This window comes from Leptonotus elevatus, chromosome 21, assembly GCF_054856555.1.
Source record: "Leptonotus elevatus isolate MCC_2025b chromosome 21, RoL_Lele_1.0, whole genome shotgun sequence".
Lineage (NCBI taxonomy): Eukaryota > Metazoa > Chordata > Actinopteri > Syngnathiformes > Syngnathidae > Leptonotus > Leptonotus elevatus.
In genome coordinates this window covers 7,171,306-7,192,420 of record NC_141259.1, presented here as the reverse complement: position 1 = coordinate 7,192,420, position 21,115 = coordinate 7,171,306, and the positions used below count along the sequence as shown (strand labels likewise).

At 38.7% G+C, this 21,115-nt stretch overlaps 1 protein-coding gene across 1 annotated transcript in view; it reads right to left on the bottom strand.

The window, feature by feature from the left end:
- Nucleotides 1–17,854: 17,854 nt before the first annotated feature.
- The window catches only part of mkxa (mohawk homeobox a), a 28,899-nt gene continuing 25,638 nt past the window's right edge, over nucleotides 17,855–21,115 (bottom strand). Inside the window, exon 7 of the mRNA XM_086065391.1 lies at nucleotides 17,855–20,616. Coding sequence (XP_085921517.1) covers nucleotides 20,415–20,616 — 202 coding nt within the window. The 3' untranslated portion in view covers nucleotides 17,855–20,414. The remainder of the gene's footprint in view (nucleotides 20,617–21,115) is intronic.

Sequence of the window (21,115 nt, the reverse complement as noted above, 5' to 3'; positions counted from 1 at the left end):
AGAGTAAAAAAAAAAAAAAAGAGGCTGTGCTCAGTGCCCCCGCGTTGCTAATGGATTTAGCAGTAGTGCTGGTGCTGAATCTGGGAAATGTACGGTAGTTCAGAGTGTCTGATCTTTTAATACAGGGATTGTGAAAGTGACATGGATAGCACATTACAATGTCTGATCACAAATGGGATTTTTTTTTTTACTTGCATGTGGCACTGCCTTGCCTTTTTTTTGTGTGTGTGTAGGCCTGTCTTGTCAAATTAGATTAACTAAAAAATAAAGCAGTAAATAGTCAGAGGTGGCAAATCCAGGTGCAGAAAATAAAAGCCCTGTTGCAGTTTGGCTTTAGCCCCTGATGCTAGTTAGCTAGCTCCCTAGCAGGTAAACGCGCACCATGGGAGCTAGCTAGGGAACTAACTAGCTAGCTAGACCTGGGGCTAAAGCCAAACTGGCAGGGTTTTTACTTTCTGGATTTGCCACCTCAGATTTTAGCAACTGTTATTGAACACAATTTTTTTTAAATATTGTTATATTAATGCATATTGTTATATCTGACTTTTTTTGTTGAGAGATATGAAATATTCATTTTTGTGTACATAATGTGTAGTTTAGCAGTTGATGGTCATTCCTAAATTGTAAAGCTGAATGTATACATATTCACTACAAACTGCCCTATCTATTAAAACATTTTGTTTTGTAAGTGAAAATGTCGCTGTTATTACACACTCTTCAGGCTATGTTGAGACGCTGTTAATGCAATAAACAATAATGAAAAGGAAGATTTCTCCCGTTATTTCCGTCTGTGGAGATGACCAAATAACACTGCTGTCATGGTTGCCATGTTGGAAATGTCGCTGTTAGGTGAGGGCTTTTTCACTCGGCACCCTTCACATTCCGTTGCCTTCAGAATAAAGACGTGTGTTTGAACAGTGTCGGAGGAAGCCTCAGACCCCAGACGTGTGATCGAACTAAATCATATTTTTTGGCAGACTTCTCGGGGAAACAACCACAGCCATAATTCATCCTACCAACGCTTTAACCGGGATGTGCATAATTCCTGGGCGATTATGAAAGGCTTAAGGGCTGGCAGCATGAGCGAGGACGCTTGTAGCGTGTTCCTCATCTCCTGCCACAGTGCAGGCCGCCGTCTGGAAATATGTCTCAGTCAAACACTAACTCAGGCCTTCATGTGGTGCGACAGTGTGCAGAGCTGTATGAGCTGCCATCTCCTCGTGCCTACATCGGAAAAACAGCAGCTAGCGAGGAGGGTCCTGAGCTGACAGATGCTCTATTTCTCAGATTATTTATTAATTTAATGACAAAAAAACGGTCCAAAAATAGTAAAAAGGCTTTGACAATTTCCTTTTTGAAGGGCTACCAGTTTCATACACACTTCTGAAAGAACAAATTTGCTCCAATTACCTTATATGTAGGATGACCAGATTTTAATTATGATTATCATAGACCGGGCCACTACAATTTCGCTGAAAACCATATACACAATAAATTCTCACCAGAAACTATAACACATTTAATCTGTAGCCAGTTTGGTGACCGGTGGTTGTGTTTTTGCTTATGAAATGCAATCAACAAGTCATCGTTTTTTGCTCAATCTTGACAGCTATTGGAAGCTGGCTATGCCGCTTACCTTGCGCCGGACCCGCATTGTACCAAGCGACTGCAGCATTAGGTATATGTATATTAAATAACTAAATAAACATCACCATGTATTTTAAGGCTTTTTTTTTCCTATCAAAAAATGTTCATGTATTGTAAGGTTTTATTTGTGACCATATTGGCTTTAAAAAAAAAGACCATGTATAGTAAGACTTTTATTATGTTTAATAATGACTTGTATACTTACTTTTTTTTGTTCTTTTTTTCACTTTAATGCATGACATGCATGCACAGCAATGCTTGTTTTAAAGTGCTTTATAAATAAAGTGGAGTTGAGTATAGTCTAGTATAGGCTTTCGTTTAGTAAGGCTTTTTTACATACAAAAAAATACCTTTTATTTGAAAACATCAAATAAAATCAACATAAATACTTGGGCTTTTATTATGTAAAAAACAAAAACATCTATTTCAAGCACCCCCCCTGTACTATTTTTAGAACAGGCCACAAAGTACCTATCTGAACGACCTGGTGCCCGCGAGTTCCATTTTGCTAACCCTGCTTTACAAGGTTAAAGCTTCTTGACTTAAAGAAAATAAATGATTACCCAACGACTGCTAAACCAGTTTGGTTGAGAATGAAGAATGTCGACATAGAAAGTGTTCAATCTTCAGTTCCTCCAGACCTGTCAAAATGTCCTTGAGCAGTATATCAAACCAACATTTGGGGATTTCATAAATGTGAATAAGCATACTACACTTAGCTACAAGTGGGCAGTACGCCAATGAAGCCTATGCGCCATTCACATCAGGCTGTTGATGTGAACGATAGACTACACAGAGTTCGGAACTTTTTCGAACGAGAAGTCAGGAGCAACTCCGCGGTGACCACTTGACGGAATGTTTTCTGTCCTTCTGTCAGTCCCTACACGTGTATCCAAGCACAAATTGTCAAGTACAAATCATCCGTTAATAAAGCCTTGTCCATCTTGCTCCTCTGCTTTGCCAGTATATGGACAAAGCTCGGACGAACTTCTCAAGGGAGCGGCCGGAGCTGCCATGTGTTAAAATGTTACGAGACGTCAGACATCATTTCATAACGTGTCGGATTCCCGGGCGTCACTCACTTTGTCATGCTCGTGGCTGGGTTGAGTGCCTTGCTGGCTTTTAAAAAGCAAGGATGGGTGATTGGAAAGATCGTCCTCTGCCATGCATTTGGGAAAGTAATATGTTTACCATAAGGACAAGTTCTTGAAATGAGAACGCGATGGTCTTGTACAAAGTGAATCAAATTATCTACTTAGATGAGCTGGCGTAATTTAGGCGGAGGGAACTCCTGCCACCTGAAGGTCTGCTGATTGTATCCCTGTTTATGTTATTCGGTGAGCCTTTTTTGTATCACGCTTTTTGCGAAGTTGTCCGAAAACCTGGCTCTCGTCTCTCTTAGGTTACTTTTAAAGTACCAGACGACAGTGAGCTAATGACCAGCGTCCATAAGGCAGGTGGAAACACTTTGATTGTGTGGAAGCGTGTTCGCATTGTTGCACCCGTTTACATTTCGGCCCCTTTGTACATTTAATCAGGCAGCTGCGGTGTCCCGTTTCAGGTGGTCTGAACTGTTGCGCTATGCTACCTGCTGTGTAGGTGTCGTGCTGCAGGCGCGTTAGCTAACCTTATGGAAGTCTATTAGAAAAACAACTTGTGTGGGCTTTGTTGACCAAAGACTCGATTTTGTGGTTCGGGCTGGTCACTGACAAGACAACAGCACCTAAACCCAAATGTTTGCAAGTGGAAAAATAAATGGTAGCGGTAGTGGTCATAACTTGCTACTCGCTAGCTGACACACTAGCATTAATGTTTTAGCATGTTTGAACATAAAATTACACTATGTAGTTATGTTTTGTTTTTTGCAAAGGGTAATATTGAGTTATTTATCACAAGTGGACCAGTAGGTTTGGCTGCTAGGGCTTCGTGGAGTGTTTAAATAAGAATCAGAGTGACTGATATAGGCTATTGTTAGCTTTAGTCACAAATGTAGCTCAACGGTGTTGTGCTATAGACAAACACGCAGGCAAATACATAGCATCATTTGTTTTACTACCGCAATTCAACTTTGTATGACAGTTCGTCCACATGTAGCAATGCTGTATGGACATACATGATTATAATATGTAAGTTAGGGCTTCAGTTTTGAACAATTTCCTTCAAAATTCTTGAAAGGTTAAAAGAATGAAAACATTAGGGAGAAGTCTTATCAATGATTCTGTCAGCACATAGGCCGAGCCATATCCTGGTAGCAGGGTTATATGTCTCCCCATCTACCAAACAGCTTTAACTTAATAATCAGAGGCTGCGTGAGCTGGAAACCTCCAACCTGGTTTGCTGTGAACCTTTAGCCTTGAGCCCATGTAAGTTAGATCAGCTATATAAGGCTGTAATTGAGTTTTGCCATATTTTGATATCCACTCAATCTAATTTAGAGCAAAATGGTTGTTTTGTAACCCACTTTTTATTTTTTGAAAACAGTGCCCCGTGGTCATGCCCAAAAGGAAGTAAGGGATGAGGACTTCTCACCCTCTAAAAGAAAACTCCTCTCACAGTAGGGGATGCTTTCATTCTGGCCTCGGGTTACTTTTGCAATAAACTTCTGGGACACGCCAGCAGCAGAGGAGTGGTGTTTTTGGAGCAGGGACGCCTTTTTTGGTACCCACATTGACCAGTGCCATATCGATAAATCCCCATGCTCATGATGCTCCTTGTGCCATCTGGTCACACGCATCCTCAGATTCCACGAGAATGCCGTCATTCCGTGTGTCAGGGTACCCATCCGGATCTCTGCAACATGGAAATACCAAAGACCTATGTAGTCAGGCCTTCAGCTGCTATAATAAACTAATCACTTTGTATCAACATGGCCTGGGTGTTAGTTTTCCATGTGCCTCAAACATTGTCATTGACTTTACACATGCTCCACTGTAGCACCCTGCCCCCAGTGTGGGGGGGAAGGATCCACATTAATAAACTGCCTTCTGGGTGAAATGATTGGCATGTATAGAAACAAATTCATTATTTTATGTAAATAATCTACCCACTGTGTTATAATTGCGTCGCTTATTTTTCTTAGCTGAGCCGATCTTTGCTTTGAGGTTGGACCAGAGAAATTAACTGTAAACCACTAAGGCCAAGGGACCCTGATTCCCCTCACTTTGAAGAGACAAGAAAGGTCTGGAAGGCAGTAGAAGATCGGCTGGTGTTTCACAAAGGCCTCTCTCGACTCAGCCAAGTAGATCATTTTGGATACAATCAGCGGTTCAACCCTTCTGCGACTAACCCTTTGGCGTTCACAGGCTTATGCTTTTCGATTTCCATTTGCAGTCCTCTGTGATGTGACTATAATCCGTGTTTAGGGTTAATACAGAAAACATCAGGACATTTAGTGTATTTTAACGAACAGTGGACAATTGGATGTGAAAACAAAGAGCCAACCACTATGTCCCGCTCTCCCACCTGCAAAGCTAAAGTCAAATAAAGCGCTCCCTGAGGACTTTGTACCCCGGTCACACATGCATATGATACTTCACTTCTATGTTATTCTCAACTAATTTCAACTTTGTTTCAACTGGCCAGTTTGTTGTGAGTGTTTTATTTCACTCGGATGATGTGAGAGAAGAGGCAAGACAAGTGTTTTGTAATGGCAAGACGGTTGATGTTATTTGTCGAAGTTCAAGTACAGGTACAGCAACAATGTGGAAAAAGTTTGGTTTTCTTTGAGGTTTTAGCTAATTTACAAGCTCAAAACCTCAAAATTGGCTCCCTGTTTCTATTGATCATCCTAGGGGCCCCTCCCAAATGAGCATCAAGTCAAAGGAATTGTCTGTAGATCTCCTAAACAGGATTCTGTGGAGGTACAGATCTGGCGATGGGGACAGAATTTGTGTGGCTGCTTTGCCGATCGCAATGACTGCAGAGGCTTTTAGCATTTGTGAATGGAAGAAGTTCGGAACCACCGCGACTCATCCCAGAGCTGACCGCCATCTCAGTTGAGTCACTGGCGATCACAGAGAGGTGAGCCAAGAATTGATGGTCATTCTGACAGAAGTCAAAGGACTCTTTGTGGAAAGAAGAGAATCTTCCAAAAGAACAGTCCTCCCTGCAACAAAGGGATCTGAAGGACTTCTGGCCCATGAGAGACTAACTGCTCTCAACTGACAAAGATTGACCTCTTGGTATGTGCGACAAACAGTCATTGTCAGGCTTGAGTAAGCCCGGATTTCTATCTGATTGAACATATCTGGGAAGATCTCAAAATGGCAAAAATTTCCATCCAACCTGATGTAGGTTGAGAGGGCAAAACTGCCCAAAGAAGTTTGTTTTAGTCTTACCTTCTTTTACGGTTAATACCAAGAGAGTTAAGAACGTAAATTGCAGTCGTTTCTATTTTCAGTCTCTAATTTAAAGATAATGACTCCAAGGTATCTTTGACAACCCAGAAAGTTATATTTTCTTGCAAATGATATTTCATGAACATACACCCATATTCTTATAAGCAAACACTGAAAAGATTTGGGGTAACTACAAACTGTTGCTTTTGCAACTCAACAAAGTTTTGAATTTCAGAAAATTACGTTTTCCAGCCGAGATTGGACATCGTCTCGCCTTTCGGCCTGTCGGGAAATTTAAGCCAGTTTTGAGAGTATAATACCGGTAAACTGTATTACAGGATAATAATGTATATTGTATACGGTAAAATTAAGCTTCAAGAGTTTTGGTCTGATCTGGGTTTTGCTTTTCTAAGGAGTGGAAATGTTGAGCTACTTTTTGGAGTTGAAACTGACACCTTTAGATGCCTCCGAATTACCAACCAGATGTCTGTGGATGTGGGCAATCATGTGTGGCTCCCTGCATGCGTGACTTGGTAAGATGGTAGCTACAGTACTATTTTGGCTACACCTCACCACCTTCTGCTGCAATGTGGCTCATGTTATTACCCCGCTGAGTTGCAGCTTGTCCCCGGTCCTCCCCAGTCTTATTTTACACGAGCTCTTGCAAACATCGAACCATGAGTAGACTTGTTATATTAGAATGGGTCGTCACCCCGACCGCTGTCTTGTGCCTTCCTGGGGCTGTGAACAGATGGTGTTACAGCGGTTCTACTTCCAAACAGCTCAAACCTCAAGTCCTTTTGCTCACAGATCCCAGAGTGGCCCCTAAATTCGGTTATGATGCGGGATGCCTGAGCTCAGCTTGCCAGCAGGCAGTAGTGCTGCGTTCAAATATTTACATTCATCCAATCCAGCATCAGACAGTAGCGCATGTAAGTTTGAGGTAGGTCATGAGATGCCATCCCTCACCTTTGCCCCTGGATATCAAGTACTGACTGCTGTCCTTTCAAATGGATCTGAGTTAAAGCAACACTATTGTAACTTGACCCAAAGAATAACAGCTACATAATTATTTGATTATCAAGTGCACTAAATTGTGATACTATGGAAGTGTGGAACTGCCAATGTGACTGGCGAGTACGTTTGAAAGTATTTGCCAGTACGTATTACATATATTATATACATATTATATATACTTGTGAGTACGTTCAAATGTACGTGTAAGCTAAATGCTCTTAACATAGCATATTTCCCATAATGCCACAGGTATTGTGCATGCACATTCGATACCCTGCAAACATAATAAATCATAAAAGTTACAAATAAATAATGTTTTAAGTTAACATATTGGCACCAAATGCTTTTTTTTTAAAAAAAAAGCTTATTTTTCGCTAATGTTGATGTGAGATGAATTATATTCATATTAGAGATAGACCGATATGTTTTTTTCAAGGCTGATAACCGATATTTGGAGCCGATTTTCAGCAAAAAAACAAACAAATATTGCCAATTTTTTTTTAACTCATTCACTGCCATTGACGGTTCTAGACGTCAAATATTTATTTTAACTATTTCTATTTGTTTAACTTTTTTTTCCCACTTTTGTTAACAAGAGTATGAAAACATATAATGTTTTATTGTACATTTAGAACAGATATAAAATGTGTGATTAATCATGAGTTAACTCGTGAAGTCATGCAATTAAGACGAATGCAATTTCAATTTCAATACTGTCTCATCCCAATCACCAAATCAGAAATTCCTTACTTTACTGTATAAAACAGTGTTATCAATAATAACCCAGTCATCAGGCTACACATTTGCTTTCCGCTGCGATTTACGCTCATTGAAGAGACAACACAGCTCTCGTTTCGCAGTTTCTTGGTACAGCCGGTGAATAATCACTTCAAATATTGCCTCCTCCCGACATTTAACGGCCCGCGCATGAAGACAGATTGTTTGATGCCGTGGCGAGTCGGAGCAGAACGGGATTAGATGTTTCTGTCCGCAATAGTCGAATGAAAATCACAAAGTGACTTGATCAAATTGCACGTCCAGACGTTCCATAAGCAACATCTGGAGGAATGAGCTGCCACATTGGCGCAGTATGCCCATTCGATTGCAGATTTATGGTAACATTACAGTTTTGGCTTACGAAATGCGAGGCCTGTTTATTTGCTAGCCTTCAAAACTGGCTGTTATACTTCTATACGAAGCTGCCTATGAGCTTTAAAGCTCCTAAATCTGTCTCTATGAGTTGGCTGGCTAAGTATCACAATACAGTATGCTCTAATGAAATAGATGAAATGTGTGCGCGCATCTGTGTTTAATACAGCTGTATGCCATCCTTTTTTCAAATACATCCAGACACTTTCGCCAGCACTGAACACGTGGCGCTCGGCTTTACGCGGGACGCTTCCATCGATCAAAGGGATTAGATTCTGCGCTTTTCACAGATACCGTATACACACGCGCATATGGCGGAGGTGGACGAGCAACCGGATTCAAGCTCCGTCTGTCAACAACGTAGCTTTTGTGTTCGCAAACACAAAAAACGTGGAGAGGACACTGCAGGAATCGCACGCAGCCAAAACCGCATTCCTCCGCCAGCTGCCATTTCTTACATCTGCTGCATTGACGTGGTTTCACTTGACTGTTCCGGGGAATTTATTTAGCCTTTCTGTGATGAAATATTACAAAGAGCCACCGGGCTCCAGCTCTTGTCCGTGATCCCGTAGCTGTCATTATGTTATGAGTGCTTGTGGCTCCTTGTTTTCCTCAGCTGCGCGCTGCTGCTTCCGTGAAGCCCGTTGGAAATACCGTAGAGGAAAAGCATGGTCCTAATGTGGCCACTTTGTATGAAGATCCAAATAAACTGTCCTCATTATTACCACCACTTGTACAATACAATTGCATACATGCTAATTATTTTGGCACATACCTGTACATAACACTCAGTTTTGCCAAATATACACAATTAGAAATGTATTATTTTAACTACATTAGTGTAGTAGTAGTAGTAGTAATTTCCTGTAATGTCCATCAATCATAATAACATAACGTAATTCAACAAACTTTTAGATCAGGCATGTCATTAGTCAGCCCTCTGGCCCATATCTGGATATACAAGTACTGCTTCAAGTACTACACGTACTATTACTTCTACAACAACAACTACTACTACTACTACCACTACTACAAGCATGACTTCTACAAGTACTACAACAACTACAAATACTACTACTACTTCAAGTACCACCACTACTACTACAACTACTACTACAAGTACAACTTCTACAAGTACTACTACTACTTCTTCTTCTACTACTACTACCACTACTTCTACAAGTACTACAACAACTACAACTACTACTCCTACTTCTACTACTACATAAACATGCAGGACACCGTGCCTTTGAGGATCGGATTTTGACACCTATGAAAGCCATCTCATAAATCTTTAGAAAAAAAATGTCTACATATTCACCCCCGGTTGAAATTTTTTTTTGGACCTATTCAAATAATTCCAACTTCCACATGTTCAGCTAATTACAGGTCATTCCACGACATGCAATATCATTCCACAATATTCAATGTCATTCCGGATCATTCCACAATTTTTCATTCAGCCTCTCAGCTTTCACATTTCTGGAGAAATTGCATTCTCTCGTTATAACATATTTCCCAATGTTGATTTGATTGCTTTTTTACAACCACACACACACAATGATACATTTTCCACATAAAGTTGGGATGTGGAAGTAGTAATGAGGTAAAATCATTAAACAATGATGTGACTTCAAACACATGGAGCAAATGCCGCTCTGCCAACAGATACACGAGAAAATGATTAGGATCGAGGAATTTCTGTGCTTAAAGGGCAAGGTCACGTCTCAAACTGATCCAAACATATGAGCTCAGGATTACTTTGGCAAATATTTGTCAAACACTCCAATACGTAGCTACATCCCCAAACGCCAGATCAAACTCATCTGCGCCAAAAGGAAGCCTTTAAGTTAAACGCGTCCAGGAGAGCTGTCTCGGAGCAGTGTGATGGACCGTCACAGTGGAAACGTGATTGTGGTCGGACCAGTCTGTATTTGATGTCTTTTTTGGACGCAAGGGATGAGGTGTGTGCCAAAATTAAAAATGACCCTCCATACTAGTAGCTAGCAGCCAGGTTCTATCATGGTATGGGTTCATCAGTGCAGTCGACATATGGGCCTTCAAGGTAACGTCTTTTCCAGGGTTAATGCAAAGCCAGGCAACTGCAGGTTATTTATATTTTTTATTAACGGCATTGGTGCAGGTGTGCTGGCGAACCTACAGTCCTTATCTGATCCCCATAGACGATATTTTGGCACACTTTGATGCACTTCAAACTGTGTTCAAAGGATTAATTCTAGGTATACGTATTTGCCTTTTTCTTTCGCCATTCCTTCTACAAGATATACCGGGGTCATACATGATTTCAACATACCACATGGAGCTGTAGGTCTGAGCATCAAAGGGTTCACGTGTGCGATTTGGAGTTGTCTTTGGCTGCGATGACTTTTTGTCACGTTTGTTCCAAAATACACTGAAAACAGTTGGGTCAAAAGTAACCCGATTATGGATCAAAAATGGACCCATCCACTTTATTTCTGGGTTGTTTCATACAAACTGACCACATTTTTTGACCCAAGTAAAGGATCTGACTAATATTTACGAGTTGTTTTACACTAAAACACCCATTTCTTGACTCAAAGTTGGGTCAAATTGACCCAAGTAGAGGATCGGTCCATTTTTGACCCAAAGTTGGGTTATTTTTTGACCCAACTGTTTTTAGAGTGTAGAGACCAATGGGTGTTAGGGGCAGATAGTTACTGATAGGCACATAGTTACTGTAAAAAAAAGTAACTTGATTTTAAAAGTAAGGTACATTACAAGTTACTTCAAAGTTACCCAATAGTTGCTTGACTTTACACTGATGGCATTTAACTTTTTGTGTAAAATGCACGGTGATGGGCTCTAATTTCTTATTTTGCCCGATAGATCAATGACGTCATTGATTGGCTCTGCAAAATTGGGGATCAGCCGAAAAATCCTGATTATGTAAGTTACATTCTGCAGGAAAAGCGTTTAATACATTATGAATTCTCTGTATCACTTATCCGAGTTGAAAACCTAGAAAGTGGTCTCTGAAAGTTTTGTTGAAGCAGACAAGAAGGATTTTTAAAAATGGCTGTTCAAGGATGTGAATACCATCCTTTTTTCTGTCTTTGCCCTCAATGTTTTTTAAAATGACATTTATGGAAGTAATTTGTTGAGCTGTCTTAGCTTAAAGGCTGTTAAAGATGCACTTAAAAGAAAAAATGGCCTCAATAACCCCTGAGTGATGGAGACAATTTATGTAAACCTTAAGGTAGGAATTATTTTTTTTATTTTTTATTATTATTTCTTAAACAGTGACTGAGGAAGAACAATCTATACAATATTGTGTAATGCAACTAAGACAAATCCAAAATGTGCACTTGTTGATGGCACAGGCTCAATACAGCTGTCTGTCCTATAGACTTTGGTGGATGAATTTTGGAGGGCAAAGTAACACCACACTGTACACAAAAACAACCATCCTATAATCATGGCATATATTTGCTTTTATTTTTAAATTGTGCTGCCTCAGCTTCTGACAACACCCAAAATGGAGGACTCGCAACCGGTGAGCAAACAAAATGGACTTTTGACATATTTTGATATATGTGTAATTAAGAAGTAATTTGACATGTACTTTAAAGTTCAATGCCACAAAGTCTATTTTTAGATTTGATTTTCTTTATATAAAAAAAAAAAATATATATATATATATATATTTATTTTTATTTTTTTAAATTTTATAAATAAAAAAATAAATAAAAATAATAAATTTATATATATATATATATATATATATATATATATATATATATATATATATATATATATATATATATATATATAGTGACACATGGGCTAGGTAGAAAGTTGAGAAACTATCTACCAATAAACAACCAGCACTATCTTTTCAGCAAGTCTTAGAACATGTAGTGCACGTCTTAGTAAAGAAATTCAGTCATTTTCAACTATTTTTTTCTCGGTCATGCTTCATTTATTGTCCATCCCATTCCCATTAAGGTCTGCGTGCAAGCGGCGGAAGTTGCTCATCTGTAAGGCCTTTGGAGCCGCAGGGTCACGGTTCGAGTTCGTCCACGAACAAAAAGAAATTGCACGCCTGCATGTGTGTGGTCTGCTTCTCTCTCTGTGGTGCGCAACAAAAATATACACTAGTGTAAAATGAATTTCCCCTCGAGGGCTAAAAATTAGTACAAATAAAAGTTAGTATGCAAAACTAAGTCAGATATTTCGTTAAAAAAATTCACTTGACAGCATGGACGGCAGGACTCATGCTAAATCAAAAGACCCGACATCAGCAGGGACAGATTCCTGTTCCAGTTCATGGAAAGTGTCTCCTTTTCAAGGTCCACAAGTCAATGTGTAGCTCAAGAATAATGTTATATAGGCCACAGGTAAGTTGGACCAGATTCCAGAAAACAAAACAAAACACTACTTACAATTTACCAGCTGATATCTAAATATGTATAGAACAGAATTTCACATTTCAAAAATACTCCCCAAGTCCTACTGAGCTCAGTAATGTTCGGTGTTCAAGTCAGTCTGTGTTCTTGTATGTAGTCCTGAAGAAGTCTTGTGATGGTGGTAGTTAGGGTTGTTACCACGTGATGGTCCCTCAAAGAGAGTAGAGAAGAAGGTCGTTCCTGGTTCACGGTTGTAGTTCTGGGCTTGCCATCTTCATCGAAAGAGAATTCTCGAGTCTTCTTTAATCAGTGTCAGGTCAAAAAACAAGCTTATCAAGCCGACGCACTTTTAAATTACAAAACATATTTCAGCACAAAAAAATACAATATTATTAGTATGATTATTATAAATGAAAACAAATATTTTAAAAATATCCACAAGATTCATCATCTGAAGTCATGAAGAAAAACAAAAAGACACTTAAAAAAAAAATCCTTATTTTTCAAAACATTTTCTTCCTTGTCAGGCCAACAATAATATATATAATATTTAACACTAAGGAACTTTTAGTTTACGTTGATTATGGCGGCGCTATATGGACAAAAGCGGTAATGTTATGCCTGAAGGAAGACTACATTTCCCATGAGGACAAGTGCATTGTGTCGTTTTTGTGCTCACACACACGTTCAAATTGACTTCTGTCTTTGTAACAAATGGGGACAGGGGTAAGTGATGTATTCCATAAAGCAGTCGGCAAATTAGTAGTTTTTTTGTGTGGCAGTGTTCCTACCATCCTCCTCAAAGTTGCTTATTGTCAGTAAAAATGATACAGACCCCCTCAGGCCATGGCAAAGGTACCATTCAACTAGTTTTAAGTCGATGTTTCATCAGAAGAGTTATAATTATTATTTTTTTATTAAGGTTGAAAAGTTCCTTAGTGCTACTTTAAGTTTAAACATTTGAGAGAAAAATAAAGTTGACTCACTTTTGTGAGATACCATAGGTGTGAACAGTGGGCTTTCATATTTAAATCACTAAATATATAGCTATAGATTCCGTTCCATTTAGGTTTCAGAGAAGGTATTTCAGTGGAAGGTCACGCCAAGCGCTTAGAAAGCACTGCACATTATTGAGTAAATGATAAGAAACAGCTGTCACTCGGATCCAGTGCAGTTCTAAACCAGTGCAAACCACAACGCAATAATAACCCCATTGCAGAAGAAACTAAACATTGAACCTGATACTGTATTGCTTTGTAGGCAAAATGTTTGCTGTTGTACTGAACGTCATTTTAGAGAGTTTATAAAATGGATGACATGATTTTCAACACTTTGTAAAGACTTCTGTAAGTATTATGAAATGCAAGTGAATAACTTTTGCCAGATAGTGAGCTCACTTTAGTAGTACTGCTTTGCATGAATGTTGTCCGAACTGAATTGCATATTGCTGATAAGTCTTTGGATGTATTTCACAAAATTCAGCTCGGTCCAGAAAAGCTGTTTAGATGGTTTCGCCACTTACCAGTACGAGTACTCAACTCATCTCAAATACCAAATACCGATACCACGAGACAGAAGTGGCAAATCCAGGTCCAGAAAATCAAAACCCTGCCACAGTTTGGTTTAAGCCCCTGGTGCTAGCTAGCTAGCTCCCTAGCTGGTAAACGAGCACCATGGAAGCTAGCTAGGGATTTAGCTAGCTAGCACCTGGGGCTAAAGTCAAACTGTGGCAGGGTTTTTACTTTCTGGACTTGGATTTGCCACCTCTGCCACTAGAATATAAAATCCCTCCCCAAAAAATAATGACAACTAATTTTAACGAAAGATCTAGAGTATATATCCCAACATAGTATTTTTCCTTAAAAACGGCCTCAAGAGGGCATCACGAGTACGATACCTTGAAATAAAATAAGACGGGATCAGCCTGATACCGATAACTTGTATCGCTATTCGCCCATCCCTACATTTAAATAAATAATGTTATTCATCTTCCACAGTGTAAACCTCAGATCCCCACCAAGTTTTCACAAAATCATGCAAACTCAAATTGCAGACTTTCCCTTGCTAAAGGATGCTAATTTTCACAGTGTAATTAATCTGCTGAATTATAATACATGTCTGGCCTTTTGTCCACACTTTGATTATGTCTGCTTTTCACAATATCCATGACCTGACCAATGACCGGCACACATCACCTTTCACAAACATCCATGAAGTTATGGCTGATCCAAAACAGCTCAAATCCCCAAAGTGATTGCAAGGCCCGACCGTGTTTTTAATCAGGCCATTCTTTTAGAAATCTAACAATTAGCCGCAGCAGTTTTTCTCATATTTTGTGTTCGGGGGCAGGTATAAGCTTTAATGAACACGGCATCCTTCACATCATGGTGGCTAATTACTACAGCATGCCACAGGAGTCATATTTCCTCATCAAACGGGAAATTATTTTCAAGACCTTCTTGGGTTTTATTTCGTGGTTTGAGGTTCACTTTTGGGCCAAGCAACCTGCCAAGGTGAAACCTGGAGTCTGTCAAATGGCAGGCGGAGCACAGAGGATCTCCACTTGTCCGTCTCCGGCAGTTGTCAGATTTTTCAAATCAGACAAGAGGCATGAATGAAAATAGGAAACATGAGCCTTTGTAGGCCTGGCGGGCCGCCATCCTTTTCTTGCCGAAAGACCAATAGGATTTGGCGCATGTTGTTGACAAATATTTTCCCTGGCCGAATTTTGTTCCCAGTCCGTCTCGGACTATCAAGCTTATCAAGTTTTCTGGGGGAATCCATGATGAACCGCAATGTCACTAGTTATTTTTCAATGGATAATATGTGGGATCTTATTTGTACGACGGCGTATATAAATGTATAATTTTTTATAGGGTGGGGGCATTATTCTGAGAAAAAAAACTCGCAAATTTGCCACTTAAACTCGTAAATTTTATAAAGAGTAGTAGACTTTATAAAGTGGCTAATTTGCAAGTTTATAAAGAAATACACATAGCGTAGCTATGGTCTAATTTGAGGATTCATTGGTGGTTAATGGGACACTGTTTATAAAATGAAAAGCCAGGATGGAGACGGATTCATTTTTAATTGAAACTTTACTCATCATACACGGCAGCTTGAGCGACAACACTTTTTGATCCCCTATCAGCTGACTAACTACTAACCAACCAGAAGCTAGCATACTTTAGGTAAATGCAAGTGAATGATGGAGGGGAGCAGATTTGACAGATCAACTTACCTACTTGTACAAAAAAATACTCGCAAATTTGTAACTTTATAAAGTAGCAAATTTGTGAGAGAAAAAAACTAATAAATTTGCAACTTTATAAAGTGGCAAATTTACGAGAGAAAATACTCATAAATTTGGGACTTTATAAAGAGGTAAATTTGCAACTTTATAAAGTGGCAAATTTGCGGCTTTATTAGTGGCAAATTTGAGAGAGCGAAAACTCGGAAATTTGCGACTTTAAAAATGGGCAAATTTGTAACTTTATAAAGTTGCAAATTGATGACTTTTTTCTCTCGTGAATTTGGCACTTTATAAAATTGCAAATGTATTAGTTTTTCTCTCTCAAATTTGCCACTTTATAAAGCCGCAAATTTACCACTTTATAAAGTCCCAAATTTATGAGTATTTTCTCTTGTAAATTTGCCACTTTATAAAGTCGCAAATTTGCCACTTTATAAAGTTGCACATTTCTTTCAGTTTTTTTATCGCAAATTTGCAGTTGTTTTTTATCTGAATAATGCCCCCACCCTCTAAAAAAAACATTTGTAGAAGCTCTAATACGCCGTTGTACATTTGTAAAAGATAAGAAGTAGAGAAAAAAATTGCATTCGCCATCCACAGGGCCACGCTGAGGTCCTGACGCGCAGGAAAACAAGCAGGCCTGCATGTTTGGACTTTTGGCAGTCTCCGCTGGCGCTGACTGACAAAAGAACCACAGGATGCAGCGACGTCCAGTTTGTGGCATTTTCTGCTACCAGTCTGGGACGGACGGGCTCCTGTCAACATGTGTCTGTCAAATCCTTCTTACAATCTTGTTTTCGCGCTCGTGTTCTCTGTGGTGCAAAAAGGTTCATGGCTCCTGCTCAGGTTTGGCAGTTGAAAGTGAAGGACAACTAGAGCGCCTTTAGACCCAGACAGTGCATAAAAGCCACTGACAGTATCACACCGGATACTAAGCACCACAGGATTTCAAATTATATGTTCAGACTTCCTTAGGTATCCACATCACAACAGCAGATATAGAAAAACCCCAAACTTTAAGAAATATTTCAAACCCTTTATTTTTTGCTGCTGCTGCCCTCTTGAACTCGCGAAAGATTGATTATGATCCGATCCCGGGTTACACAAATAAAGAATGATGCCAAACATGCCTCTGAAGGTAGCAAAAATACACAGCAGATAGTAATGGCAGGCGCTCAAACCACTAATGTGCGGCATGAGCCAGATGAGGCTCGCCACTGTATACATTCAGCTCTGCTTGTCATGATTAGTTTGTTTAGCTCTTAAAAACCGCTGCACCTTGTGCGTCATAAACAAACATGCCCTATTTTGTGATGAGCCTCGAGTTGTGGCCGAGTGTTAGAATCAAGAGTTAAGTGTCATCGTCAACAAAGGAAAACGACAATTAACATCAGTGAATATTTTTTCCTTTTACTGAAAAAAATCATCATGGTAACTTTAAATCTCGTCACGAGGACTTCAAATCTTGTCACGGTGACTTTAATTCTCCTCATGATGACTTTAATGCCTTTTTTTTATGGCGTCATACTAACTTCACTTCTGTTGGCAAAATATTCCATTTGTGTGCAGCATAACAGCTAAATGCTGCTTCACCATATTTGCTTTGAAGCCTGGACTCCAGTAATTGACTCCCAAGTTTCAGAGCCTTATTGGATTTAAAGCCGCGAACAACATATGGACGACCTCGTTGCAACCTGATTGGGAGTTGAATTTTGCTGTGTCATGGTGTCATCACACCGGATGGATGGATAGAATTTGAAAAAAGAGTAACATTACCATTTATGGTATCATAGAAATATTGTATTTGATAGAGCTCCAACATTTACATACCTGGCAGCTCAATTAATATACTGTATATGATATAATTCTATGTTCTTATGTTATTTAATAGGTACATAAAAGCAGCAAAATATACAAATTATTTTTATTGCTCACTGTGGCCACTCAAGTGTGTATAACACACTGTTATACTGCAGGACCTGGATTTGACACCCCTGAACTAAATTTATGCCATCCAAAATTAAATAAGACAAAATTTCCTACCAGTAAAAAAAAAACATGTATTTATTTTTTTTTTTAATTCTGAGGTTTATTCAATGCTTTGACCAAGTAAAAAACATTTTGAAAATAAATTTGACAAGAAAAAAAACAATACAATGAGATATGCATTTGGTCATTGGATTGAAAATCCAGTCTCTATCAAATAGACAAATGGAGAAATAAATTCATATAACTTAGTAAAAAACAAAAAACAAAAACAAACTATTGGTCACAAATGTCGTCATTTTTACAAAGTCAGTGATAATAATTTATAGGCTTTATATACTGTTGTTGCCTTTCATTTCTCACGGGATGTAAAGGCATGTACAGCACCAACGTTGTAGCAGTAGAAACCCTTTTGTTAGTGTCACTTTCCAGGATAAACTGTGGGTAGAATCGAACAAAACAAAAACAAAAGATTTTAAAAAAAAAAGAAGAAGAAGAGGCCTCTTTCCTTGAACAATCTCCACCCAGTGAGCGGGTATCGTGTGAGGTGTGAGAGTTGCGATTAGAAACACAAGGAGCAGCCCAAACTGCTACCCTACAGCTCCCCTGTCTGGGGCAGGTGTATAAAAAACACATGTGGCCCCCACTGTGTAAATAGTGCCTTGGGGTTAGCGAGTGTGATTCATTTCATGATACATCCATAAGCATGCCAAGATGAAAAATATCGGGTTCATTTCTTTGACTTCATGTAAAAAGGCATGTTAAAGGCTTCTGATTAAATGACAATACATGTCTATAAGTGCATCTTTTTAACTGTTTGCACATTCATATAGAAAGGTCAAAAAGTTACTTTGTGCAGCATCGCTCCCTCTCCATCCTTGACCATAATCACAGTCTGGGTTGTCAAAACAAAACAAAACTGCACAATTTACAAAGGAATGTACATTTTGACATGATAGAGTATTAAGAACCCACTAAAGAAAAAAAAAGAAAAAAATATATATATTTATATTAGGGGTGTCAAAAAAATGACCTCAACACAAATCAATACCACTCTTTTTTTACAGTACAGTACATCTTTTGAATTTTAACTAAATTTGATGAATTATTGTATCAATTACTAAAGAATAAGTTTATCATTTTTTTCCATTTTTGTAACAAGAGTATAAATACTTGGGGAAAAAAAATATTGTACATTTTGAACAGACATAAAATTTGTGATTAATTAATCATGAGTTAACTATTGAATCATGTGATTAATTACAATGATTTTTTTTATCGGCAGACACCCCTAATATATATATTAAAATTTTAATATTTTCTTTTTCTTTTCATTGTGGCTCAAATACTCTTTCGTAATGACATACACAGTACCTTGAAGATATCTTAAAAATAAAAATAAAAAAAAGTCAGCTTTAGCTTCTCCAGTTTGTCAAACTAGAATTTGCAAACATTTGGTACGTACTTTCTATAAAAAAATTTTTTTTTTTTAAAAAGCCTCTTTTCATCAAATGTCAAAGAAGCCCTTAATGTGGTCATCTTACGTACAACCGAGTACAGAAGCCTGATCGAAAACATACTGTAACAACCGCACATGTACAGATTAGCATCAACAAAATATTTAAACTGCAATGCACGTACCAAAAGACAAACAAAAAAGAAAGACAAGGGGTAAAAAGTCAAATGTTTAAGCTTGTCCTCCGGCTTCTTGTAAACAGCAATTTGAATGTAATGTTAAACAGCTGAGGATGAAGCAGGGTGGGGGGAGTTGTCGTGTTTTTTATTTTTTCACCCCTCGTATCTTTTTGTGAGCACAAAAACATGAAAAACCAATGTCGCCCATTTAAAACACTGATAATTACAAAAAACATCCCTTTATAGGTCACGGGTCAAGTTTGTAGCGTGTGCATGTTTGTGTCACTGCACGTGTGAACGTAACTTGATTAGGGTCCAGCTTTTGCATGTTAAGTTCCGATAAGAGGGAGCGTCGTCACGAATAAACTAAATCCAAGGATGAGATGCGTCCCTCAAGGAGTTACTTCTGCGTTATTTTGTACAATATGTCTGTGCGTGCATAATGACTGATGACCTCATTGGGTCTTTCAAGGCACACACTTCCACTTCCTGTATCACGACAGCAGAGGTGGCAAATGCCGGTCCAGAAAGTAAAAACCCTGCCACAGTTTGGCTTTAGCCCTTATCGCTAATTGTTTCCGTTGTCGTGCTAGCACCATGTTAGCTAGCTAGCTGGTAAAGCCAAACTGTGGCAGCGTTTTTACTTTCTGGACCTGAATTTGCCACCTCTGCGCGACAGTGACTCTAAACATCAGTCAAATAATCCTTCACAAATTCCAAAGAGGCACTACTAGTATCTGTATTTTGCATTGACAAGAGCAAAAGTCACTTTGGCAAAATACACATTGAGCATAAAAAAACAGGGGAAAGAAGTCATCAAAAAATAAGTTAATATTACAAAAAAAAGTGTCTCGTTATAGGGAATACTGCAGTACAACTTCAAGTCCTGTCGAAGACACTTTTTTTAACAAGAAAATGTTTCTTTGTCCTTTAAAAAGTCCTCTTACGAATGGTTTGCCGAAACAGGAATGTTTGCATAGAGTGAGGAGGCTCATCTTGGAGCTAATAATTGCGCATGAGTGGCACTTTAACAGTCTTGATCTCTGCTATATGGGAAGACTTTTGGATGATGCAGCTGGTGGTGCCGGGGGCACCGTCCTTCCCCTGCGCCAAGTTGGTCAAGGCCATGGCGGCATTGATCTCCTTCCAGTACGTCTCATCTTTGCCCTTCGCCTTTTCCTTGTGATCGGCTCTGACGCCACCGCTGATGACACAAAAACAATAAGCAGAGATTAAGATGTAGGCAATGTGCATGATGGCTTTTTTTTCTCTTCATTTTGGTGCGCCTTTTCAGTCTAGGGGAAATAATTCAAGGCGTGTGTGGTGGGCATAGTACTCAAAAGACACAACATTAAATACACACTGTAAAAAGAGACAATACAAGAGCTACAGCAAACAAAAACAGTGTTTCTTAACCTTGTATTGAACCTCACCAGTTTCCTATGCGCATACTCCGAACCCTTATTTATTAAAAAATAAAAATAATAAAATTGAAGACATAGTACGACGGCGTATTAGGCCCACATATATATATATATATATATATATATATATATATATATATATATATATATATATATATATATATATATATATATATATATATATATATATATTTATTTATTTTTCTTCAGAGGGGTGTAGTAATATTCCAAGAAAATAAATCACTAATTTGTCACTTTATTAAGTCCCAAATTTGCAAG